The sequence below is a fragment of the Pipra filicauda genome, unplaced genomic scaffold (assembly GCF_003945595.2).
Source record: "Pipra filicauda isolate LSUMZ 115617 unplaced genomic scaffold, ASM394559v2 scaffold402_size659489_pilon, whole genome shotgun sequence".
Classification (NCBI taxonomy): Eukaryota; Metazoa; Chordata; class Aves; order Passeriformes; family Pipridae; genus Pipra; species Pipra filicauda.
Window position 1 is genome coordinate 382,511 of NW_024104535.1, and position 27,539 is coordinate 410,049.

The 27,539-nt window shown below is 37.8% G+C and overlaps 1 protein-coding gene across 3 annotated transcripts in view; it reads right to left on the minus strand.

Moving 5' to 3' along the window:
* Nucleotides 1-27,539, minus strand: part of PIEZO2 (piezo type mechanosensitive ion channel component 2) — a 295,169-nt gene that overhangs the window by 80,937 nt on the left and 186,693 nt on the right. For 2 of the 3 annotated variants that reach the window (XM_039385319.1, XM_027744595.2), the window contains exons 8-17: nucleotides 20,124-20,286; nucleotides 14,490-14,621; nucleotides 13,405-13,443; nucleotides 11,951-12,089; nucleotides 11,479-11,618; nucleotides 9,299-9,535; nucleotides 4,133-4,256; nucleotides 2,308-2,558; nucleotides 1,481-1,629; nucleotides 624-797 (exon numbers count right to left, since the gene is read on the minus strand). In XM_039385319.1, the coding sequence (XP_039241253.1) occupies nucleotides 624-797; nucleotides 1,481-1,629; nucleotides 2,308-2,558; nucleotides 4,133-4,256; nucleotides 9,299-9,535; nucleotides 11,479-11,618; nucleotides 11,951-12,089; nucleotides 13,405-13,443; nucleotides 14,490-14,621; nucleotides 20,124-20,286 (1,548 nt within the window). The remainder of the gene's footprint in view (nucleotides 1-623; nucleotides 798-1,480; nucleotides 1,630-2,307; nucleotides 2,559-4,132; nucleotides 4,257-9,298; nucleotides 9,536-11,478; nucleotides 11,619-11,950; nucleotides 12,090-13,404; nucleotides 13,444-14,489; nucleotides 14,622-20,123; nucleotides 20,287-27,539) is intronic. The other variant, XM_039385318.1, reaches the window with a different exon arrangement.

The following is a 27,539-nucleotide window of genomic DNA, read 5'->3' on the forward strand; positions in this document are numbered from 1 at the left end:
CAGTTTTATGAAGGAAATTAAGGAAGAATAGAAGACTGGAAAAGGGAGGTCCCAGATTCATGACAAAAATACTAATGAACTTTTAGGCGAAACCACTGAGTGTCTCAGAGCTAGCATAGCCAAGGGTTAGTACTGTGAAGAGTAACCACAAGTTTGGAATTTTTCCATTTCTGAAGTTCAATTTTACAAAAAGGTCTCACTGTTCAACGCAAATATGTTATTTGACAAGGATCTCCCAGTCTTCATTTGGCCCTCAAAATGGACATTGGAAAACTGAAGTGACCCAAATTAAAACCTATATTTCTTATCACTGACAGGACTTACAAAAAGGCACACACAATAATTAAGCACCTAACTCCCATTAAAGGTCAAAGCTAATGAGATAAATATCATTAGTACCTTTGAAAATGTACCCCAAAATGAAAAATTCAGTGTGTAGGGGAAAACTGGGGAAGACAGATTCTTTGTTTGTAGCAGAATGCTGGATACTGAGTGCCTTCTTTTTAAGCCAGGTAGTCATAGCAAAGGCAAATAACATCTACTGAAAAGTGAGCATTACAAGACAGTCATAAACAACATTTTCATACAGATTATCAATAGCTCCATTTACTTTGTTTCTTTACCTGTAAATAGTGTTGTCCTGTTTGCTGGTTACAGCTTTTAAATCAGTGAGCTGGAGAAACTGATCGTGGAAATAGTGAAGGTGTAAGATACACACCAGTAGGAAGGAGGTGGGGATAAAGATGCGTGTGAATAGATCACCCACAGAAAACTGTTTTAAGCCAAGGTCCTCTAGCCTGGAAAAAAAAAAAAAAGTAAGCCACTAAGACACCTTTTCACACCAAAAAATTCTTCTTGTCATGAGACATTACTACAAATCATTTGCAGTAGAAAATAAGGGGCTGGTACTTGTTACATGGTTTTGGTTTGTAAAATTCTTCTAAACCAGCAAGTTTTACAATGGAACCAACCCTGTCACAGATCTCATGAACCAGGTGAGTTTTCTCTGATTGAAAGTCCTGCACTCATATTGCGTATACTTTCTCATGCAAGCTCCTCTTGAGAAATGCCCAACATATCATAAGGATGAAGAAATTCATCCCTCCTTATTAGCAGAAGAGGAGGCCCACCTTCATCAGTTCCAAACATCCTGCAAATGCACCCTTAATCTTTGCCTGGATCTTGCTCCTATGGTCAAAGCTGTAGAAAGAGGCATTGGCACTGTATTGGGAACAGAAGCAATCCCAAGGTCTTAGCAGCCGATGGGAGAAGATAAGACTCTTTGAGCTCCCCTTTTGATCTTGCTCATCTCTACTGTTACATCAATAAATCTACGGCTTCAATCAGAGTGCTTGAAGTCACCTATGCCTGAGAATGGTCTCATGATGTTTTTCCCCCGTTGGAAGGAAGACTACTGTCAGACCTTTCCATCACAGTGAACTCAGAGATCCAAAGAAAAAAATTATTCAAACCCACTTACTTTTCTTCATCCAGGCCTGTCATGTTCTTCCACAACCCAGGGAATGACTCAAACTGGTATGTGTAGATGAAGATAAGTACCAACATCGTGTAAACAACCACTGACATCCAAAAGTACTTTAAAATCTTTCTCCACCATTCATAGTGCACCTGAAAATCACACACTAGAGATGCTGATACGAGCTGAAGGCAAAGACACTGACAGAAATGTTGACAATGTTGTATTGTCAAACAAAGATGAAGAACACTATTTTTCTTAGATGGCCTGAAGTAAACAATGCTTACCCAGTGGCAGCCATAGATCTTGGAGATCTATGCCATAGATCTTTTTTCTCCTGATGCACATGCACTCAAGGAAAGACTTTTGTGTAAAAATATCTGTTGGGGCACGAGCCACAGACATAAAGGTCAAAGGTAGCTTAAGTCACTCAGTTTCATCAAAATTAGGTGATGAAAGTCCAGGAGGAGAGGGACTCCACACTCATTGGGCTGTGGAAACTCTGTGAACCTACTGTCACAAAAACTGATGGCTACGTAGGATCTGCACAGCCCCAGAATTTTCCACAAAGGTTCCAAAGCTCACGATGAAGTGGCATGCCAGAGCAGAGGTGTGCATTGTATCTATTTTATGTGCACTTTGCCTGTCACTATGGTCAAAAACTAAAAGAGAATTAGTCTTAGCTTCTTCTAATGATTTTGTTCTGTTGTATCTAACTAAAGAACAAACACACTGTTTATGAATTCTATTTGGAGCTACTTTATTACCAACTTAAAGGTACGAACGATTGTATTCAAGGATAAAATTTAGTTAACACAGTTCTCACTTACCTGATAGAGGGCCACACAGAAGAGGAACAGTACCATATAGATGATTTTGTACATGACAATTGTACCCTCAAAGCTGACAAAGAAGAACATGCCCCCACAGACGTAAATCCAGTACTTGATTAACATAGCCATCACCAGCTTCCCCAAGACTTTCATAATATCCTGTTCATCATCCTCCTCTTCTTCCTCCTCTTCCTCTTCCTTCTCCTCCTCCTGTTCTTCCGACACTTCTCCCTCTTGCAACTCCTCTTCTGCAAATACAGAGTCATATTTGGCCTCTGTCTGTTCTGGGACTTTTAGTAAGAATTTAAATGCGTGGAAAGTAAAATCTCTGCACAAAAGACAGAAACTTAATTATTCACAAGAGACTGTAATTCTGAATCAAACATGCCTTCGGAGCAAGGAAAAGGGTTTTAACTTCATATGAGCTTCAACCAGCTCCTGGAGCCATATGGCACGTAGCTGTACGTCCTTACCAGACACCCGTCTTCACTTCATCTGAAAACGCCAGCAGCTGTAGCAGAAAATTAGAGCCTAAGGGTTATATAATGGATAATAGCCAAAACATTTTCCATGGCAATGGTTATACTCTCAAGTAACCAGCCTTTTAAACTGGAAAACAAAGAAACCACCAGCACCACCAGAAACCACACATCTCGAGTTTACACTCTCATCTTGAGTTTTATCCTTCAGAGAATATGGCCTTTACCTCCAAAAGCCACAAGCAAGAGAAAACACTAATGTAAACCCAAGCAAGCTTAAAAACATACAAATGCTGCACTAACACTGCTATTTTTCAAAGAAATTACCACTTATCCAGCTCCTTCTTCTGTACTTGGGCCATTGCAGAAAACAAAAGATGCTTTTGCCCTATGAAGAGGTCAAGATTCCCCATTTATTGTGAGGTTTGTGAAGGGCAGGGTAATTGTCCCCCCAGCAGCAAGTACATTAGCAAGTATCTAGAAAACAGGATTTGCCAAAAGCATAGCATGTAGCTGTAATGCTTTTTTCCCCATTGAGAACAATATTGAAACTTCACCATCAGAAGGCTTGCCCACTCCTTTTGTCCCACTCACCATCCCTCTTCTCAGGATCTTGCCTTGCAAATCCTTGCAGTGTCCAGCTTTGATCAGATGTTTTACTGAGACAAGTATTGTAATTAAAGAGGAAACTACACCACTGCTTCCAGTGCTCACTTTCTACCATTTCAGTGCATTGAACTTGTTCAGATCAGCTTCCAGAGATACAGAAGAGGGCAAGGAAGGGTTGGGTGAATATGTGTCCAGGAGGAAAAAAAAAGGAACAGGCCACTGAGCTGAACCTATAGAAGTAAACTTTGCTCTCAGGTATGCTTGCACCACTGCTTGCACTGAAAAAAATGTATGTTTACTTTTCCCATTGAAATTTGTAGTTTAACTTCTATATCTGTATAAGTGTTTATGTACCAACACAACTTCCAAGGAATTTAACAACTGACTTTTTCTATGTAAACTCTTCTCCTGTGGTTAAACTCCTAGGGCAATTAATCTCGTGGTTCGAGTTTGGGACACAGCAGTAAACTGATCGTTTGAAAGTTCCATGATCTTTCTCAGATGAGTCATTTTAATTACCTAAAAGTAAAGAAAATTCTCATTTTATCTGAATTTCTAAAATTCAGAAGTGTTTTATTTTTAAACAGCTGCACATAGAGAGATAGCTGCACGTAGATTTTGTACTATCTTTCTTAGCTAATAACAGGTATCTTGCTAATTGCTTTCAATATCAGAGAAATGCAGTAACTGGAACTTCCATCACAACTGAAGGACTTAATTAGAGCTGGCTTTACCTTTTTCTTCATTTTCTTCACTTCCAACTTTGACCTCAGATAAAGTAGCTTCTTTTAGCCGAAGTGCTTTCTGTTCAGTGAGGTGTTGCCTAAGCAGTAGCCAGAAAGTAATTGTGAAAAGAATCTGCAAACAAAAATCAAAACAAAACCAACAGACTAATTGTACATCCTATGTCCTACTAACACCAGCATAGGTTTTCATACATTTTGCATGCCTTTGTTTCCTCTCTCTATCAGAAAATGGCAATGATGGCACTGGTGTCAAAGTGCATCTTTGTGCAAGTTAAACAATTCAGGAAACATCCTGCATTACAAACAACTTTGTTTCTTTTGCACTTTTCCATTTATTAGAGCTATTTACCTATCTGTTTCTATTCTACCTCATTCTATTCAGCTTTTAATGACCGTCTTATAAGTTTAAGGATCTTCTCATTATGCATTGATTGGTATAATTCCCATTTGTTGTTTCTTGTTCATTTTTACCTTTTTTCAGGGAAAAAACACATGCAAGAGTGTATTGTCATTACTATGATTTTGTATATCATAAATATTTTTATTTAGGAGGTTTGGTACTTCATGTGCTTAAGCACAATTAATTTAAAAATCAAACTTTTTTATGTCTTTCAGTTACAGAAGACCCAGCCAACTTAATACATCTTGCATTTGCAGCAGTTACAAGATTTAAAATAGCTCTTAATTCTCTTAAGAGCTTCAAGAGTTGATAATTCAGTAACAGCAGGATAACTTAGAAATACAAAAATCTCTTTAATGAAGAGTGCATTTATGTGTTTTGCAAAAAGCTAAATTCAACAGCTTGCAATACCAAGAGATGAAAATATTCAAAGAACAGCATGATACCTATCACACACTTGATTTTACGTTTGCTTTCTACAAAGTTTCCATTAATTTCCCTGCTGCAGAAGGAGACTTATTTCACTACTTAGCTAGAAGAATAAAAATATCAAATAGGAAGCACGTAAAAGCCGAGTACTTTGCACACAATAGAATGACAAGGCTAATGTGAAGAACTCTCCTGTTTTTCTTCTAACATGCAAGTTCTCACAGGGGGAAAGGAGAGCTCCCAGGACAGTAACAGCTATTTTTATTGACACTGCAGCTAATGCTGAGCCACAGTAGCAGATTATCAGCCTGTGTGACTTGTCACAGCTTCTCCAGATACCTCCTGGAGCTCTGGCTTTTGCAACACAAACCTTTGATATTGTAAAAGATAGATTAGTTCTTCAGTGAAGAACAAGCTCTGTCTTCAAGCCACATTTACTCCCGGTTCTACTTGGCATTTCCAAAGCCAGAGCTGGTTCTAAGAAAAGTCTTGAAGGGTTGCAGACCAAAGAAATGCTTTTAGTCACCTTTTACAAACACATTTTTTCTCATTTTCAGATCAGGAAAAAAAGCACACAGTTTGCAGAAAGAATTATAGTACACTTCTTTCTATTCTTCACTCTACAGAACAGAGTATCCAATCTTCATTTAAATTCAATCCTTATTCAAAGGACTTTAAACTAGGAATTACAGGGGGGTACAGAGTTACTAGATCCCTTGAGAGGGACTGACCGGATGAGGCTAGCAAAAAGTGCCTAGGGTGATGTGAACAAAAGGAAATACATAATCAACAAAACAGGGCTTATGCAGGGTCACCTCAAGTATTTGTATATAAGCAAGGCTATTACTTCGAGACACTGTTATGGTCAAACCTTCCAGTTCCTTTCTCGGAAAACAGCATGCCAGGTGCCTCTCTGAAGTGCCTGTACACTAATGCATGCAGCATGGGAAACAAACACAGGGAATTAGAGACCTCCGTGCAGGGCTGTGATCTTGTTGGGATGACAGAAACAGGGTGTGATGGCTTGAATAGCTGCAACAGAAAGTTACAGGCTCTTTAGGAAGCACAGGCCAGAAAGATGCAGAGGCGGAGTTGGGATTTGCATGACAACATAGCTGGAATGCTTAAACTCTGTCTGGGGATGGATGATGAACTAGGTAACCCAGGAGGAATGCAGAGAGACTGTCCGAGCATGCAAAGACATGGTTAGAAAAGCCAAGGCCGGAAATTGAGTCTGGCAAAGGATGTCAAGAGCTACAAGAGGAGCTTCTGTAAATACTCCAGCAGAAAAAGGAAGGTTAGGGAAAATCTGGGCCCATTGCTGAATGGGGCAAGGGTTCTGGTGACACAGGGCGTGGAAAAAGCAGAGGTACCAAATGCTTTCTTTGCCTCAAGTCTTTGCTAGGAAGACTGGCATTAAGGAATCTGAGGTGCTGGAGACCATGGAGAAGTCTGAAGAAAGGAAGATGAATGCTTGGTGAAAGAGGATCAAATCAGGGAATATTTAAATAAAGTGAGCATACATAAGTCCATGGGTCCTGAAGGGATGTATCCACGAGTGCTGAGGGAGCTGACTGGTATCGCTGTAGAGGTTACTCTCAATAATCTTTGAGCAAATGTGGTGACTGGCGGAAGTGTTGAAGGAAAGCAAGTGTCACTCTCATCTTCAGGAAGGGGAAGATGGAGGATACAGCCTGGACAACCTCACCTCAATCCCTGGGAAGGTGACAGCAGTGAGATGGAAAAGCCTTCCTAGAGAAGTTGTGGACGCTCCATCATTGGAAGTCTCTGAGGTCAGGCAGGATGTGGTTTTGAGCAACCTGATCTAGTGAAAAATGGCCCTGCCTATGTTGGATTAAATGATCTTTAAAGGTCCCTGCTGACCCAAACCATTCTGTGTTTCTAAGGTGATGGAGCAGCTAATCCTGGAAAACATTTTCAGGCACATGAAGGACTAGAAAATCATCAGAAATAGTCGGAGTGGATCCACCATGGGGAAGTCATGCTTGACCAACCTCATAAACTTCTATAATAAAATGACTTGATAAATGAGAGGAGAACAGTGGATACTGTCTACTTAGACTTCAGACAAGCTTTTGAAACTCTCTCTCATAAGATCCTCATAGAGAAGCTGATGAAGTATGGGCTGGATGAGCAGACAGTGAGGTGGACTGAAAACTGATTGAACAGTTCAGCTCAGAGGGTGGTGATTAGTGGCATAAAGTCTAGTTGGAGGTCAGTGATTAGCAATGTACCCCAGAGGTCAATCCAGTCTTGTTCAACATCTTTGCTTATGAACCAGATAATGGGGCAGAGAGTACTCTCATAAAGTTTGCCGACTACACAAAACTAGGAGGAGTGGCTGATACACCAGAAGGTTGTGCTGCCATCCAGAGGGACCTCAACAGGCTGCAGAAAGGGGCCAACAGGAACATCATGGCATTCAACAAGGGGAAGTCCAAAGTCCTGCACCTGGGGAGGAAGAACTAGCACATGGATCATTACATGTTGGTGTTCAACCTGCTGTGGAGTAGTTTGGCAGAAAAAGGCTGGGGATCCTGGTGGATAACAAGTTGAACATGAGCCAGCAATGTGCCCTTACGGCGAAGAAGGGTAATGGTATCCTGGAATCCATGAGGAGTGTTGCCAGCAGGTCAAGGAAGGTGATCCTTCTTCTCTACTCAGCACTGGTGAGGCCACAATTCGAGTTCTGTGTTCTTTTCTGGCTTCCCAGTAAAACAGAGGCAAGGCTGTACTGGAGAGAATCCAGTTGAATATACCATGAAGATGAAGGGACAGAAGCATGTCTCCTATGAGGAAAGGTTGAAAGAGGTGGTACTGATCACCCTGAAGAAGACAAAGCTCAAGGGGAATCTCATCCAATTTCTATATGGAGGTGGAAAGAGGTTGGAGTCAGACTTTTCAGTGGTTCCTAGTGATGGGACCAGAGGCAATGGGCACAAACTGAAACATGTTCCCTCTGAACAGGAGCAAACCCTTTTTTTCCTGTGAGGGAGACTAAGCACTGTCACAAGTTGCCCAGGGATTTTGTGGAGTCTCCGTTCTTGGGGATATTCAAAAGCCATCCGAGCGTGGCCCTGGGCAATCAGGTCTAGATGGCACTGCTTAAGTAGGGGAGTTGGACCAGATGACCTCCAGAAGTCTCTTTTGGCCTCAGGTATTCTGTGATTCCGTGAAAGTTATGGAGTGCATTATATTCAGCCTAAAAAAAAGCCCACTAGATATCTATTAGCTTTAAGGAAGTGGCCAAATCATCATACATACACAATAGTTTTCCTTCTTGACACCATCTGTTTTCAGACAAGGTATTTGATGATATAGCTAATAAGAAACAATGTCAAAGGAGTTGACATATTAAGACAGTTAAAACTCCATAGAGATTTACAAAGTCATTGAGAAAAACTGTAGAACTTCTCTTTAGCCCTCTTACTAAACTATCCCCATCTTTACAAGAGAAATAATATAGCACTCACTACCTTTCAAATGCATTAAAGAGCCAGAAATGTTTATTCAAATGGTACTGCCAAGAAGGAAGATTATTTGCAAAATCACCTTAAATTGTAGTTAGGAGTCACAAGGGAATTGATTTGCTTAGTGCAAGGGGAGCTGTGCCAACTAGATGTACTCTCTGAGATGTCCCTTTAGGGTGCTCTAGGAAACAACCTCCTATCTGTGCTCAGTCCCTTCCCCAGAAGCAAACTTGCCAAACAAAATGCATTTTGTAGTGCTTTCAAGACATCAAAGAAAAAATCTACCATGCCCTGAGGCCAGAAAACTCTCTTGGTTCTGACCTGAAACGGATTTCAATTCATGCTGATTCGGGTGTAAGGATAAAGAATTAAAGCTCAGTCACAGCTACGTGCTGCTGCTTGTGAGAAAACATTAAGGAGTGAGCAGTATTGGTAATCGTAATGACACCACAGTTCCAGCTGCCGTCGTAGTCAGAGACAGGTCTGACATCCCAAGGGTATTAATCTAGAAAATCAAATCATATCTAGCTTTGAATTCAGTTTATAAAACCAAATAAGTGAGGGATTTCCATCCACTAAGTAATCTGCGCAGAATTATCATGAAAATCTAAAAGATGTCTGAAACATTTTCTCTCGTATTAGGTTAAGAAGCAAGAAGCAGTTTTCTGAACGCTATTTTTTTAATGACTTACTCTTTATTTCAGAACTGCTATGGGAAGTGCTTATACTGAAAACTGTGGATTCACTCTTAAAGAAATGCCGAGAGATCCACACTTTTTATCACAATGTATTCTGTGATTTCATAAATAAATCGCAGCTGTTTGTAACACTTACCTTTGATGCCAGCTCCCCAGGTTCCTTTCTTTTTAAAAAACCAGATACTTGAGGAAGCTCATCATTCTTGAGCTCAATACTCCATATATACTGTAATATTAGCAATAAATTTCCATAAAAAACCATGAATGGTGAACTGATCATGGCGTATTTCCTTCGGTCCCGAATCATCCACAACGTGCAAGACCAGATGAGTAACACAAAAGTCAACCAGCTGTGATACGTGATACTCCATGCCTTGTGGAAGGAGGAAAGAGAGGAAAAAAATGTCCACGGATGCACTCAGGAACAGCACAGACGCACATTGGCAATTACACTTAATTTACACTTCTCTACTCAGCGCATATTTTCATTGTTATCAGACTCTCACCCGCATTAATGTTTGGGCACAAACTATATTCTTGTGAAACAGCAGCAAAGAATTCAGAGCAGGAATAGCAAAACGTAACCAATAGGTACTACATCCAAGGCCTTCGACAGATTTACAAAACTGCAGTAACTCCATGCTGTTCTAGCTTTTGGGGAATCAGTTTAAAATGGAAAGCTATGGTGTGCACCCACCTAACCTGAAGAACATTTAGTCTACAGTAACCATGGTAGATTACCTGAAATATGTACAACTAAAAAATGTGTTCTATAGCTTCCAGAATTCAGTTACTGAAAACTTGAGGAAAGGATTTGGGTTTCAAGTGTTTTTAATCTACATTGTGTTATTGATTTATGATTAAATTCAGATGTATACATGCTGATATAACTGTGGAATAACTGTCAATAAAGAATTTTATATTCCTTTTCGATTTAAATAAAAAAAATTGTTAAACATTAAGAATATTTCTAGCTCAGGTCCCTAGGAAATGATGTCTTTTAAGGGTATGTGAAAAACATCAAAATGCTACTTCTCTGTCCTCATATAAGAAAATAGCTTACAATGAGCTGTCTTCAGCTATAGCATCATGGATTTGCATCAGAGCACACTATAAACAAATTCATAATTTAATTTGGGTCATAGAGGAATATATAATGAAGAAAACAGCTAGCAGTGTCTCAATATTAAACTAAAAGAAAGCTCTTCAAATATATCTTCTCCTTTCATATTAATTAAAAAGAAAATGCAGACCTGGTCTAGTAGAAGGTGTCATTGCCCAAGGCAGTGGGTTAGAACTAGGTGATTTTTAAGATACCTTTCAATACAAACCATTCTATAATCTAAGTATATGAGTTTAAAATACTAGGAAAGAAGTCACTCTGTCAGTATGAGAACTACTTGCTAATGTCTCAGAATGCATCAATCCAGATCCATATTTTGCACAGGGAGCCTGCCTTATTTAAAGGAGAAACTTTTTTGCTAAAAGACAGCAAATAAAGTTTGAAACTTTATGCAAACAAGAGGCAGTCAAGCTGATTTGTTTTACCATTTTTAATGCAAAATTGGGCCAAGAAGCTTTATGGTTAATTTCATCATAGTTGAAACTTTTCCAAAACAGTAAAAGCAAAGCTTGCATTGGGAATATAGAGAGAGATCTAACCATTATGCAGAAAACTTGGTATAATGAAGCTTAAAGTATTTGCATCAAGGAGGTCTAGAAGCAAGCAGCAACATGAAAAAGAAAGAAGGGCCATAAGCAAAAAAAGAAGAAAATCTGGCTTGGCACGAAGTTGTATTTTTCTTGAGAACTTTTTGTGTCAGTACAAGAAACCAGGCTTTACAGATCTTTTCTTCTCAGAGAGTAATTGGATGCATACATCAACCTGAAATAGGAACTATATTTTTAAAATTTTCTATAACAGCATGAAATACTTCAATTTTGTAGGAAAATTTCTGAGTGGTACAAACACATGACAAACCTGATTGTGCAGAAGGTTGAGAATCAACAGAAAACTGAGCACCCGTGGTTTTCTGACATTCAGACAGACAACAAAGACTGGGCCTCCCAGTCCTGGATATGTGATATTTTAACCAGAATACCACGTGTTGCCCTATTTATAGGTCTATAACAGGCCTGGGAATTATGCATTAATAACTTAAAATGGGCCCAAAATGATGCAGACACCACAGTGATATTTTCTAACCCGGTTGCAATGATTTACTGATAACCAACAATGAGATTACTTTCAGAAAGGCACTGAGAAGACACATTTGTAAAAGGAATAGCATTATTCTTTTTGTTGCCAGTACTTACCATCATAGCTATCAGAGCACAAATGTAACTTTGTTTCATGATAAATTGGAACACAGAGACCAGGGCGTGTAATTTAACATTTTCTTTTTCCTCCTGCGTAACTTCTTCTTCTTCTTCCTCCTCCACCTCTTCTTCCTTTTCTAAGTAGAAAAAGAAATTGTTATTTGCAATCCATGCTGGTCTAAAGTTAGTATATGCATCCTCTCCTGGAATTATTTTGCTTGTAATCACTCTGATGGCTACTTTGAATCACTTGGGGTGTTGGTAGGCAAAGTATTTTGCATAGTATATGCCTAAAGTCCAGTTTACAAAATTGCCATATGATCAGCCATCATTGTAAGCGACAGCAATTATTAAACTTTAAGAGGTCAAAGAGCTTACCAAAATGAAAATAAATGCTAAAGGCAGTGAGTGGAGATACAGAATAAGAAAACAATATGGAACTAAGGACAATTCCTAGGCAATTCACTACCTGACATGTCATCTGAAGGCTCCCATTTGTACTGTGGTGTTGAGTACATGTCTGCTTTGGCCGGACCATTTTCTAATGGCAGTGCAGGGTGGATGGTGTGATAGTCAGTAGGGTTCCCGTTCACTGTTACCAGCAGCACCTGTCAGAACATCGAAGAGAGGCACTGCATTTAAGGTGGCTCTTAGAAGAATATGACTCCTACTTCCGTGCTTTGCTACTGTTGGAGTGCCAATGTTAAAAGAGGTTAGCAAGTTACTGCAGTTACTCCCAAAGAAATTGGTATGTTACAGTCATATGGCATGCAAAAGCGCATAACAGCTTCCAAAATTAATTGTGGTTAGCTTTTTATGCCATACCAATAGAATTAACCAAAAATTCATTCTCCTTCTTAGGCAAACAAATACATTGAGATTTTAAGACTTTAGTTCACATCCAATTATTTCCAGTAGTCATGAAAATAATGGTTATAAATTGCTTTCAAATTTGAATTATTCCTGGAGAGATCTATATTTGTTGCTGTTAATAAACCACTTGTGGTAATTGTTGTTATTGATGCCACATTTACGTCACTTGGTAGTACTAATTCAACAGTCTTTCATTGTTTTATTTTTTTACTTCAATTTCAGCCCTTGTGCTTGTTTGAATAAGGGCTCCAGCAACCACAGTCATTAATATCTCTGATACTGGCAGAAATTCATGTGCAATGTGTTAGGGACGGTAATACACGTCAAAGACTTGATTTCTGCTCAGGCTGTGAAATAGGAGTGTATTTTGCCTTTAAAAACTATGCACACGCATGTGTGGACTGTTTCAGAATAGTATTGGGCTTATGTTAGTTATATACAGAACCTACACCAACCACAGACTGGGGAGCATGTTTAGATTTGGTTATGGATGCTCCCAAAATTCATCTGCATCTCCATTCTTCTGTGTATGCTGAACAGAGAGGACATTTCTGCTTTCAGAGTTTGCTAGAGTCTATAGCAGTCAAGATATATGGATCATTTGATCTCTGTTCAAAGACTTGGATTTTCTGTAATCTGAACTCATATGTGTTGTCAGTCATGCTTTAAAGGCCTCAGCATTCCAACATGAATGAAATAAAGAAATACAGCAAAGAAACTAAATCAAGTTTAAAAACAGCTTGCATTAGAAAGCATATTTTTCATATCTTATTTAAACCCAATGAAATAGCAAAGATCGTTTGCCAGTTGCTACTACTACAAGCAGTTTAATTTCAAGTGATCAATCAGTGGTTTCTCAGTGAAATTATTAAGAGAGCAAAGGACAATTATATTTAGGATAATTAAGGATATAGGGTAAATGGCAGACTAACAAAAAGTATAGAAGTTTTATAAATGTCACCTAAGGTTTTTTCTGTATGTATCAGTGTAATCTGTATTTACACACATCAAGAAGAATTGCAAAATTACAAAGACTAGTAGTATACTAACATCCGATGGCTTGTATTCATCTTGGGTCATTGACAGAAGCTGCAAAAAGCAATGCAAGGACAAATTATTAAAGAAGCACAGCTCAAGCATTAATAAGTCTAACTTTTTGAATACATGCATGCATATATGCTGACTTCTGCAGATTTGCACCAAGAAATTCAGAAAGAATTCTTAAAAAGCCAGCAGAACTGTACATTATCATACAATGGTATTGATTGTGCCACAGCATTAACACAATTTTATTGTATGTTCCTGTGAATTTTAAACCAAAACTGAGAATGTTGCATTGAAATTTTGGATACTAGGTCAAAGAATTAATCAGTATGACATTATACTGATTAACTGCTTTCTAATGTCTTTCTAATGATCCAATGCTTAAAAACTAAGTTTTTAAACAATCATTAGAATTACTACAGTTATAAAAACAGTTCCAATAAAATGTAGATACAAATATAAAATGTGATACTTCATCCAATTGCTAGCTCATTTACCATTACTATTATTATGGTAGAGTTCTTGGGTCTTGAGTATATGTGGCTCAACAGAATGTTCATATATCCTAAATTTGACAGTAGCTCAACAAATGAAATTTTGCACTGCAGCTGGTGCAGACAGATGGTAGAAAGCTGGACCTTTCCAGGAGATTTTACACAACTGCCTTAACTGCTTTGCTTTATATCTCCAACAAGGACACCAGTATGCAGCTGGCAGTCCCCACTTACCAATGACAGTGCTAATTAGTAGTTACAAAGCAGATCAGATCTTTACATCAGGTTTATCTCTCTGACAGACTTTCTAGCTGTTTTGCAGAGAGAAAGTGGCCCCATGCCAAAAGCCCAGCCCTAAACTTCTTAAATGGGGAAGCCAAAAACATAGAGCATGCTTTCATTTACTTCCTTACACTGGCTCCTGGTTTTAGTTCATTCACTTTTACAAAGTATATTCCTAGTCTGCCACACAGCTTTGATATTGTATCTGATTTATATAATCACACGGGAAGATCTTACTTGCAACTTATATAATGGTGCTTCCCTTAATTTCAAAGTAACTGTGTAATGCAGAGACCCTTCCCACTCCAGCCTTACTTTTCTCTCATCAGTTGTATAGTGGCTTGCATACCACAGACTGCGCCTTCTCTCCGCTGTCATTGGAATTGGACTGCAGGGTATTTCTTTGTCATCTTCCCTGCTAACAGATTTCTCTTCATCAGGCATCTGCTAAATGACAACAAACGACAACACTAGCTATAGCTCTGTAAACGCAATCCTACCAGAGGAATTTAAATTTCCCCCACAGTTGATGCTCCCTCTCCAAAGTATGTCTTTGAAACATCTTTTAGTGACTAATACACCCAGTTTATGATAGATGACTCTTACTGAGATGACATTTTCAGAAATGATGACAGAGCTTTTCTATAACTGCTGGTTACATGACACTAGAATAACACAGACCTCCATATACTACCTTAACTTACTATGTAGTCATACTACAAGCATACATAAATACATAAAATATAAAAAAACCCATAAAATACAGATGTTTCATTTTCAAGACAGTGTATTGAAAGAAAATTTACTCTTTTCATCTGCCTATATATGTGAAAAGCCAATTCTGTTTCACTGAACAGAGGAATTGAAAAGATTCAAACCCTTTGAGCATATGTATCTACCATCAGACTAACCTAACTCACCATACTTCAACATGTAACAAAGTAGTCAGTGCTGATCATCCATCTAGGCTCATCTAGTCTTGCTTTGTAGCAAATACCTATGTCTGCTCACATATAGAAAAAGATAACTAGAAAAAGCCAATAATGATTATTTAATTACCAAGAGTAGCCTGATTATTTTTATGCTAAAACGACTGGTTAAGTGGATGAAGGGAGAGCTGTGGATGTCAGCTACCTTGATTTCTGCATCTTTGACCGTTGTTCCACAACATCTTTGCTGAAAAGCTGGTAAGATATGGACTTGACAGATGGACCACGAGATGGGTGGAGAACTAGCTAAACTGTCTTTCTCCAAGTAGGGTAATGGCTCAAAGACAAAAAGGTAGTTGGTCATGAGTGGAGTTCCTCAGGGACTAGCACTAGGTCTGGTACTATTCAGTATCTTCAAAACTATCTGGATGGAATTGCACCCACACAAAAGTTGTGAATGAGACTGAACTGGAGGAAGTAGATGGGCCAGAAGGAAGAGTCACCATGCATAGATGGGACAATAAAAAATGCAAAGGGTTTAACAAAGATAAAGTCCTGCACCTGGAATAAACCCATGGAAGAGTAAAGGTTGTGGAGAGACCGTGTGGGAAACAACTCTGTGGAATAGGCTCAGAGGGTGCTGGTGCATAGCAAGCTGAACATGAGCCAGCAGTGAACTCCAGCAGCAACAAAGGCAGACATGTGCTGGACTGCATCAGCAAGAGTACTGCCAGCAGATCAAGGGATGTGATTATTCCACTGTACCTGGCAAGTGTCAGGCCACACCTGCAATTCAGTTCTGGCATTCCCCAGTTCAAGAGAGACACAGAAAATCTGGAGAGGATCCAAGAGAAAATTGTCAAGATGATTAGAGGGTTGGAGAAGCCAAAGGATGCAGGAATTAGGGTTTTTTTCAGATGTATGGTACCGAAACTGTAGTTTTAGAGAAGACAGAGGTACTCTTCTCATGCGGAGACAGGGTTATAAGACAAGAGGCTGAGGACATAATTTGCTTCAGGCAAATGCCTTCTGAATATTAAAAAAAATAAATATTTCACCATGAGAACAATGAATCATTGGCATTAGTAGCTTTTGCTGAAGACATCCAAGATTTGGCACTGGACAATCTAATCTGAGGCCCTGCTCTCACAAGAAGTTGCATCACATGATCTCCAAAAGTCCCTTTCAAAGTGGACTGTTCTGTGACTCTGTGATTGTCTCTGATCCATGTGGTCTACTTCTTAATCTGTGATGGCAATGTTATTACTAAGTTGAGGAGGACTGCAAATGTACTGGCCTTAAATCCGTCTTAATTCCATGGCTCAGCACGGGTATGAGGCCTCTCTAACAGACTTAGCATGGATGTTATTATAGCGCAGTGACCAAGCAGGAGAACTAGGTATGTGTACATAAACCATGCTAGGTTACAGCTCCTCTTCAAGCTCCTCTAGACCTCTTTCTGCACTGTGCGTCCTGAATGGCAGCTACTTGGTGATAACTGTCCTCATTGCTTACACAAAATCATCTGATGCAATAGAAGAATAAATCAGGATGCTGAACAGAGGTCTGTGAAGTTCTGGCCATTCCAATCCCAACAGCAACGTCCTATTTTTTAAATCTTTACTTAGATAAACAATGGCTACAAATTTAGTTTCACTTCTCAGATGAAATGGTAGAACATTTCACATATGATTGTATATTTATATTGATCGTAGAAGGGCATTCCTAGCAAAGCTGTAAGATGAAATAAACTGATTCTGTGCTTATAAAATACTTGTCACTACCATTTGAAACTTGAACATAAATGTGAACCATAAAGAACTGCTTATCAAAGGCATTTAGTTTGGCACTAGGGTGCCAAAAGACCTAAGATGTACACAATTATTTTAGTAAGATATTTTTAGCCTAAGGGACTACAGGGAAGGGTGGGAAATCTTGTTTTCTCTTTCTCAGAAGACAAAGAAAAATCAGAAAACACAGTAATAGTCATACAACTTGTGAGAGCCTTTTGACTTGTCTAATTTTTTCAATTCTTCCATTACCTGAGCAACTCTCAAATACCCTTTAATACAAACAATTGTAAAAATTCTATGAGAGGACTCTACATTCAATTGCTGTAACTGTACTATTACTCACTATTACTCACCACTCACAGGACAGAATGAATGGGCTCTATTCATATATTCAGTACTGGCAGTTACAACCATGAGCTGAAATCTCTAGAGGCAGATTGCCTCTTCTTACTGGCAGAGGTAGAATTTCACAAGACTCTATGCCAGAACAAATCAGGATCCAAAAAAGCAAGCATAAGAAAAGCAAAACTTCCGCTGACTGCCACAGTCATTTTGCATGACTGAAATCCATTCAGAATCCCACACAGAGACCATACGCTGAAATCTCATATGTGACATACTTTTGCATTGTGGCACACACAGAGAAAACTTTCCTGAAACTCAAAATTTGAAGTGGGTATTGTCCCCGTAAAACTGTTCATCAGTTGCAGTGTTTAGAGACAGCCTCAAGAGGATTTGTTTCAAAGACACCTCCTGCTGCAGTTCAGGAGGAGTTTCATCAACAGGAGGACCACAAGATGTAACTCACATAAGAAGAAAAAAACCATCTGGTTTACAAGTCTTACTCTGCTTTTAGAATCTGCCACACCAGTATTATATTTAGCTTAGATACATCTTTTTAGACCAAATAAATATTTCCTTATGCATATTCTATCGTACATATTTTGTTCAAAATAGGTTTTGTCCAAGAGATTATTTTGAACAAAATTTCTAAGATGATTGACTTTTCACTGTACATGACAGCAGTATATAGAGAACAACTGCTTTACACTAAACACCACATAGCATACTGTCTTTGCAACCCCCAGTGATTCCAAAGTTACACTGTATTTAGGATCTCACCGCTAACCTACCTATAGTTGAATGGATGGCAAAGACAGCTAACATACTTAGTTCCATAATGAATCAAATGCACCACAAATTAACAAGTCAAAAAACATTTTGATGAAACCCAGAATACATTATTTCTGAATTTAAATAATTGAGAACGGAGTCTACCAGGGGAAAGTTTATAAGAGAAAGATTAATTCCTGATCTATAGCTCCACTAAATGAAAACAAAACACATATAGACCAAAAAAAAAAAAGTGCTGTAAGGAGGAAATGTGCAAAATATTGCACTACCTCCTGTGTATCAAAAATAAGCATTAATGCATGGGTATCCTTTTCTTTACAATGTTCTCTTTTTTTTAAGCCTTTATTTATCTTTGGGGGGAAGCATCATTTCCCTGGCATCTGAAGTTCCCATGGGAGTGCCAAGACTTTGTATCGCCTCTCATGTAGCCGTGGGTTTGGGAGGCATCAGCATTTCTTAAATTAATGTCTTTTAAAACTTACTTGCTCTAGCTCAGTTGCTTGGAAAACATTTCTAATTTAACATGTTGGCAGTTCCCAGAGACTGACTTTAGTGTCTTATGAGAATATCTATCTCAGACACCACAAGTAGTTTAAAAAAAGAAGTGTAGGCAAGATCACTATAGTTCCTTTCAAGTCCCTGGAGAAACTTGCAGCATTCACTCTATACTGAGACAGAAAAGTCCACTTCCCTCAACTGAAAAAGCTCAGCAACCAACTTAGACCCAACACCAAACTTTAAAACAGTGAAAGCTGGACGAAAACAATGCAGGTACTGGTAATGAGTTCCCAGAGTTTCTGAGATCACATAGCTCCCACTAACTGCATTTCACATGTGATTACTTCTCTGTGAATAGTTCTCATAATTTTACTATGCAGTTTCTGAGATGTGAAGTTTTAGTTACAGCCTAGGTGCTAAAATCATATTATTGTCTGGAAATCTCAGTTTTCACTTAAGAAAGAAAGAAAAATCAATTTTACAGATGCTGCAGCTGCAGAAAAAATAGGGAAAAAAACCCCTAAATATTCCCAGTGCCAGAGGGTACTGGACCAGAATCTTGTGACTTTAGAAAAGACAGTATTTAGATTTCTGGAAACTTAAGACATAATTTTTTAATAACTCAAACTGATAGTTCTGGCATCATTTGCCTTTTGAAGACCTATGTAAACACCAAATATCAGACATCTCAATTCAGAGGAGATTTTGGTTGCCTTTTTATATGTTAAATGTTACATTATCCATTATATGAAGAAAAATCCTTAAAATAAGAAAACCTTCAACAGTTTTTACTTGTTACTATGAACTGCACTAATTCACAACTGCCATGATTATCTTCATTGTGGTCTACAAGCACTGCTAAATCTAAACTGTCATCAAACCTCAGAGGATTGGGAGATTAAAATAAATAATGTCTAGGATCATTCTTTTTATACTTTCAGTTTCTAAGCTTTTAAGATACCTTTGGGTTCTTATATTCCCATTTTTCTCTGAAGCAGAAAGAATGAAAACTTCCTTTTTTTCTTCTTGTTCTCTTGCTTTTAAATGTAAGATGGGATTTTCACTCAGGCACACAGAAACAGGAAGAAAGGTTTTAAGAAATTTTTTCTCTATCTGTGACAAAATTGCAAATATTTGTCTTGTCTTACAGCATCCTGGGCCAGAATGTATCCTACTTCAGCTCTGCTAGACAAGTCCTGGGTGTTTGCATTCCACTTGATAGCACCTAAACTAGAATCATAGGCTCAGAATCATTTAGGATGGAAAAGACCTTCAAGATCATTGAGTCAACCGAGTCCAAACACTACTTCGTATCAATACCTGCTTTCCAAACCAGAGTAAGCATTAAGGCTCTGCCATTGCATTCCTCACGTGTGCGCATGATGATTTTAAAACAAATATTCATGTCGCCCTTGTTAGACTGGACTTTTGAAGACACTTTGCAAAAAGACCAAATTCAAAGTACCAGCTTGCACTTGCTGTCTATTTTCCTTAACTTTCCTAGAGGTTTCTACCTCTGTTAGCAAGTATCTGCACTGGCCAGTCTCACAGCCATTAGTCATTAGTGCTAGAAGAGAGAATGAAGTTGTCCTTACAATGGGCTCTTGTAGCCAGAGACGAATGAGAGTTGCGAGGGTGTAGTACATCACCAGCAGTAAGATTGGATTAGCATGGTGATACCAATGTAAGTCTTGATTTTTGATGATCATCCAAGTGCTTGAGCAGTTTGTCTGAGTAAGAGAAGTGACACCGAACAACCTGTGAATACAAAAAAACAAGCTAGCCAAGTTAGAGAACAAACACCAAATCTTACAGTGTTGAAAAATATTTTTTCAGCAATTTTTGCTTCCTTATAATACCAATTTTTCTGTTCAAACAGATGTGTTTTCTGTCACATCTAAAATGCAGTGAATATTTTCATTCCACATATTTAGTCAAAAGAAATGGTTTTTTAAATTTGGTTTTCAACATAAAAAATAGGAGTATATTAATACTACATGTACTATGTCCAATGAGAAAACTTTCAAGATCCTGTGCCCTGTAGACCCAGAGCTAGAGAAAATGTGGAGAGAAAATATGACTGCAAGTCCATTTGGCAAATCACAGCAACATGACATTTCAGAGAGATTTAATAAACTGACGTACAACACCATTCCATTCACCCTGCCAGGACATAGCTGTAAAGTACATCTCCTCAGCACACTGAACAGTCTACTGATTTTTTTATTTTAAAAAGCTAATACTATTAATAAATTTCTATCTCCCTGAAACAACATCTCAGCCTTGGCCATATTGATCACCATAACTGGTCTACTCTGGCCTCCAATCGGGAGGCCTGGAGACACACCATCTATAACGCTGCTGATGCTTTTGAGAAAGCACACAGGATCACCCTTGAGGAGAAAAGACAACGCAGAAAGAATCGTACCCTGCAGAATATACCACCTAAGGAGTCTTTCTGCTGTGCCTTTTGCAACCGGACATGCCTGTCTCATATTGGCCTTTTTAGCCACCAATGCGCTTGCAACAAACGTGGGTAGAGCCCTTCCCAAATCTTCGTTCACGAAGCCTAGCCATGAATATTAATAAATTTCTATCTAATTATGTCAATGCCAGTAAACATAAAGGATTCCACTGAATTCATAGCTATTCTGAACAAAGATTGAAAACATTCTAAAAGGATCATCAAACAGCTGAGAAAAAAAAGGAGAAAAATTAATTTGCAGCATTAGTATCAGTGATATCAAATATTTTACTATTTCTGGAAAAACTGGGATTGCACAATATTTCTGTCAAATGAGAAAGATATGTTGGAAAAAACCCACTTGAGAATAAAAGAAAAATCCTCAACATTTTCAAATTAATTCATGTCAGATGCCCTGTAGATGTGTTAGATACTGAAATACAACTAATAAGAAACATTAATTAGTTTGGTTCTTTCACTGTAAAAGAGTTTGCAGAGTTCCAAAGTTAGGGTATTAAGCTACCAGTAGTATGTGTCAGTATTCACTATAAACAGTTTTGTCTATTGGTAAAAGCTTTTTCTTCCTCAATGTGTCCGAGTTTTCAATTTTTACAAAAAATAAATCTGATTTCTAAGAGGCAATTAAGGAGAACTACTTTTTGGTAGAACAATAAATACCAAACTACTGTTCCTCTGAAAAAGCAAATCAAATACATTCATAAAAAAGAAGCCAACAAACAAAGCACTCAAGTTTTTCTGCTGGGGGATTTAGAGTAAGTTCAAGAGATTTAGTTCTTCCTTTATCTAGTAAGATACAACATGAAAAGCCGAATGAACACAAAGAATAAATATGACATTCAACAGAGATGTGCTGCCTGAAATCTGCCTTTTGGATGCTGTGAAGTGAAAAGAATATAAAAAGGGAGATGTTACACCTGTTTGTTAACTGGGAGTTTGCTGCATGGGCATAATACCATCAGCTCCCAGAACGAGAGCTCTATAGCATTTTATTAAACAATCTATCAGCACTCACTTCTCATTCTATTGTCAACACAAGCCAAAGGCTATAAACTTTAAGATTTCTCAGAGCTTTTGGGAGGGTCCAAGGCTGGGGAAAAAAAATAAAAAATAAAAAAATCCTGCACACAAAGTAAATTGCTGTAACTTAAAGGAGATGACAGAACTGTGTTTGGAGTTGACCCAAACTCAGACTTCCATAGCATCCAAGCACATCCAGAGCTGATGTTACGGTATGGCTCCATCTGGCTGAAATTCATGCTGGATTGTATTCTGTTCATATTTCTATCAGCACAGAGGAACATCTTGTTTGTCTTCTTTTCTCTCTGCCAACTTTGTCATTTTTGCCAGCAATGATCAGGGTTGTTGAGTTCCTATTAGTTGTTGAGTTCCCATTAGTTTCATCTTCTACCTCAATTTCACAACACAGTTCTCCATCTTTAGTTCATTTTAAGCTTTTCTATGTAAGCACAGTACAATTCACCCTATTTCTGTTTCATAAACATCAGAATCAAAGTGAAATCCAATTCTTACTAAATTAAGAAGTTTTCCATTGACAGTGATGAGTATTTCCTACAGGAATGAGGGAAAATTCTTGAAGGTTCTTGGACTCTTCTGCCAAGCAGACATGACCTTCATATCACATATTCCATTCCTACAGTATGTTTTATAATATACTATAGCTATAAAGTCAGAACAACTTGTGCTTTACTTTTACCTCCATTGAGAAGAAAACATTCCACATAATCCTAACAGTTAGGAAATTTTATTATGTTTCAGTTAAATTCTCATTCTCTTACTTTAATTTGCTGGCTTCAAATTTTACTACTGGACTTAATTCTGCTCCCTTCTGGCTCTGCATTCACCAAATATGCATAAGATAAACCACATCTTCTCCTTCTTAGTTGCCACTTGACCAGGAATATACTTCAATGTATTTCACTTCATTGTATTCAATGTATTTCTCTTTGTCTCATAAATTGTGAATCTAGAGGAACTGCTTCTCACTTCTGATTTCTCTTTGGGTTTTGTGGCTTGTTAGTCACAAAGGTACTCAACACAACACTCCCTGTTTATCAGGTTCAAAATACACTCTTCATCCTGGGAATGCTCATTTTGTCTGTTCTGGCCTCCAATAAGGCTACAAGTTGCTGCTCACTCAATATTTATGCTTCATCATTATCTTGAATGAGAATAGCTGGTGCAGAACATTTTTCAGAGAAAGAGAGTCACCTTCTCTCATTCAAAGCTTTTAAATACACAGGAATGGCTGCCATAAAATGTATAAGCAACATAAATTAGGGCATTATTCAGTTCTGCATGCTCCATTCCACAAAGGTGTCTTTACATTCAGCAGTGATCCAAATCAGCTGTATTTGTGTTCAACTCTGATCTTGATGTGACTTCATCTTAGCCAACATACATGTAAGCCATCAGTAAGGTCAGAATGAGTCCTAAGTGGGAGAAACCAAATACCGAACAAGACAAGTATATGTGTGCCTGGATACAGAAGATAAGTAAAACAAATTCTGAGACTTATTCACTAATGGAAATACTTTGCTTTCCAAAAGACTGCACATAACATCAAAAATAAATGGAAGTTTGCAAGATGAGAATAGACTGACATTTCTATTTTTGCAAAGAAGGAAAAATTGGGTTTTTGAAAGTCCTTATTGGTATTCTGAAAAATGCATAGCAGAAATAATTTGGAAAAAAATTTAGAAATTATGACAGGACAAGAGGAACTTGAATGTCTGACTGAGAAATGCTCAGAAATAACACCATGAAAAGCAGTTCTTGAAATAAAGATGGCACCTTTTTGCTCATTTACTATCCTATAAGCTTGTTTTCCCAGCAAAGCTTCCTACTGAATCTGTGAATCATCCTTCTAGCACATGTACTTTCATCTTTTGTGACCTTCTGACAAAGTTATAAGTTGTGACCATAAAAAAATCCCACTTTTTATATTAACCTAACATTACAATTCAGAAGAGCAATTTCAATTTCACTTGCAAACAGAAAAACAAATTCCTTTTGTACCCACAGATATTTTATCTAAGGAGTTGCTGAAGTTGTTGGAATTTTACATTGCTAAAACTTTTATTGCACACATTATTTAATTATTACACTAATATAGTATAAGAATTGGCGTTAGTAATTATTCATGGTATCAAATATGAACAAAAATGGTTATGTAAACAAAAAAGATATATTTCATATAGTTATCAAACACAGTAATTACAGATCTTTTAGGTTTGTGAATTTTGCATGCAGTAAAAATGATCTGAATTTTTTTTTTAATAAACATATTTGTCAGTTCAGATCCTGCATGTTCTGATGTTTTAGGAGTTGATTTCAGATGAGGATTTGCCTCATAATTTTCAAGGTCAGGAAAGGAAGTAATAATTCTGACTTCCTGCACAACGTAGGACACACAATAATTTTTCTATTGAACAAAGAACTACAGTTGAATTACAGTTTATAGTTTAGAAAAGCATCCAATCTTGATTTCAATTGATAGCAAATCTTCTACTGTTTTACTATTTTTCTGCTGGATTTATCTTCAATAATAGTTTTGTCTAGATGAGATTTCCAGTTGCTGCATCTTCCTACAACTCTGTGTACTACTTTACATACTACTTTTCACTACACAACAGAGAGATCATTTTCCCATATCTTCTCTGAGCTTGCATGAAGATTGCCTTTTGAAGAAAATATTTGTATCAAGTTACTTCAGGAGATGCATTTCATGATTTAGTATTTATGATTATGGGAACTTTTTTCTGGTGCCAGTACCTGTTGCCTGATTATTCACAGCAATGGCATCAGAGCATTCTATTGTGCTGGGTTGGATTTGGGGAATCCATCTTTGTAGAACTTCTGGATTTATGTTGGATTTTATGTCTGAATTTATTATGTCTGAATCTTTCATCTGGATATCTTCTCTTGCATATTTATTTCACCCTCCTCACATGGAAGGAGACAAGAGTGGTGCCTGAAAGTCTGGAGTAGAGAATGGAATATCAAGACTGACTGACATTTGAATAGGTGAGCCCTAAAACAGAGATGCTAAAAGTGACCAAACAAGAGAAGAAAAAGGAAGAAGAAACAGGTAAAGAAGAGGAAAATAGGGGAGAGGAGAGAGCAGAAAAAGAAAAAAACATAGAGAAATTCAACAATAATAAATCCTCAGAAATGGGGAAAAAATCAGCATATTTGGGGAGGGTGGTGGCGGTTGTGGTAGAAATTCTATTTCTCTGGGGGAAAGACGGCTGAAATACAGGGAGAAAAGGCAAAATTTCATGTTTCACAGGTCAAACCACGAAGACTGAGATTCATGAGGAAGAGTACTTAAAATACTGAAAGGGTTATATCCCAAACTCTAAGCACTGTTTGAAGAGTGAAACTTTTTTCAGACATTGACTTAAAGGAGGTCCATACTCTTGCCACATTTGAAAAAATTCTGTGGATAAGGGGGAGGAAGGATTAGAAGGAATTAAAAAAAAAATATATAGAAAATATCATTCCTGCACAGCCCCCCTAAAAGTCAGGAGTACACTGTTCATACACAAACCATCCTGTTGGATTTTCTATACCTGAATGGCAGAGCTACACAAAAGTTATGATCCATAAAATTATATCCATAATGTCTCTTCCAAAGGAATGCTGTGAGCCACCACACTCCCTTTCAGTACATCATTTGGTTACATGCCCAAAGAAACACATGCTGTTGGAAATTACTCAGCCAAGTCCCATGGTACCTCCAGACCCATCCTTGCCTCCCAGAAGTTTGTTACTCCCTAGGTTACAGGCTGAGAATTCAGATCATACTGGAGTTGATGCTTCAGGGTTTGCTGAACTGACACAATGTTTTTACAGAAATAGCAGGACATAGGGAGGAGAGAGGTGGAAAAGTTGGCTGAAATGCATTAAGCACCCCAAAGAATAAGGGTTAAGATGAGCAGGAGGCATTTGGTTTCACATAGCTTTTTAGGGGGAAAAAAAGAATTAATGGAAAATGTCTTTCCAAATCACATTATTTATAAGATTCCACAGAGAAGGAGCTGATCCTTCATGCCTCCCCTTCAGCTCAGCAGGACAACTGTGTAGAGAGATACTGCAGACACAAACCTCAGTCCACAGTTGGACTAAAGTCATTAAATGTATCCATTCTGGAGAGATAAAAGCTTTAAAAAGCATTGCAAGTATTTTTAGCTCTTAAAAGCCTTAGACCTTGCTTTGGTTCAGACATGGATAATTCAGAACTGGCTAGGTGGAACTGTGCCATATTAACAATAATATAAAAGTTTGACTGTTTAGGTTAAGAAGTATTATGATAAATTTCAGCTTAACAAAATGTTTAAAACCTTTTTTGAATTATCTGTAAATGTAGACTAAGACTGGAATTATTTTCCTTCAACATGTTGCTATTTCAACGCTATAATACAGGCACATACATAGTGAATGTAGATCTTAGTAGGTAAGTAGATCATTCTAACTTTTGTTTTAATGTCATTATATTTCCATAGCTCTTTAGCAGACGCCCACATTCTTTTTTTCTACTAAGTTTTGGTTTCCATAGCTTCCATTGGATCAAAGCTTTTCTGGCAAGAACAAAAACAGCCCTGGTTTATCTCCCACCCTCTTCTGAACATCAGTGACTTTTCCTTTATAGGAAAACTAATTTCAAATGCACATCTATTGCATGAGAAACCTCATGAAAAAGTGAGTAATTTAAAACTTGTGTGCTAATATCATCCATATAATGAGGACAGAAAAAAATAATGAGCCATTGATCAGGAAGCTGTGGAGGAGAAAAGATAGCTTTAAGGGCTGTGAATTACATAAAAGTTTGCAAAACCTGCAAATACAACACAAACCTTAATTCAAGGAGAAAAAAACCATATAAGCAGCCACAATAAAATCACTTTGTTTTCAAGTGAATGAACAATTTTAAAATAGGATGATAAACAGTATCTATAAGATGGGGTTTTTTTTAAGTAACCAGATTAATGGAATTTTCTCTGAGACTATATGACTGGAAGCTGTTAAGGACTTCCATTATAAATGATCAAACTTCAGACATTAAAATACTTCATATATCTGAAATAAAGCACCTGCCCTGAGTAAAATTTAAGTCTGAACATACAGATTTGTGAGCTCTATACCAAATTTCATCCAATAATTGAGCTTTGTACTTTCTATTACAAAAGCTTTCATTGCCTTAGAAGCAATAATTCCCCACTCTTATCACTAATAGTAGGTATGAGTCTGTTAATCTCTTGTTTACTGAGACAAAGCCCATCTTCAAAAGCCTTAAATGAAGAAGATTTATCCTATTAATGGGTTTCCTCTCTGGATCCTCAAATCTCTTCATTACCCATGACACAGAATTTCTGGCAGCAGCAATATTGATGTTGTTCCTTTCAGCACATCAGCAAGCTAGAAAACCAGTATGTTGCTGTAGCCTTGGGGCAACTTTGCTGGGACTTCCAGAGGTGGTCATCTTACGCAGACACATGCTAAAGCA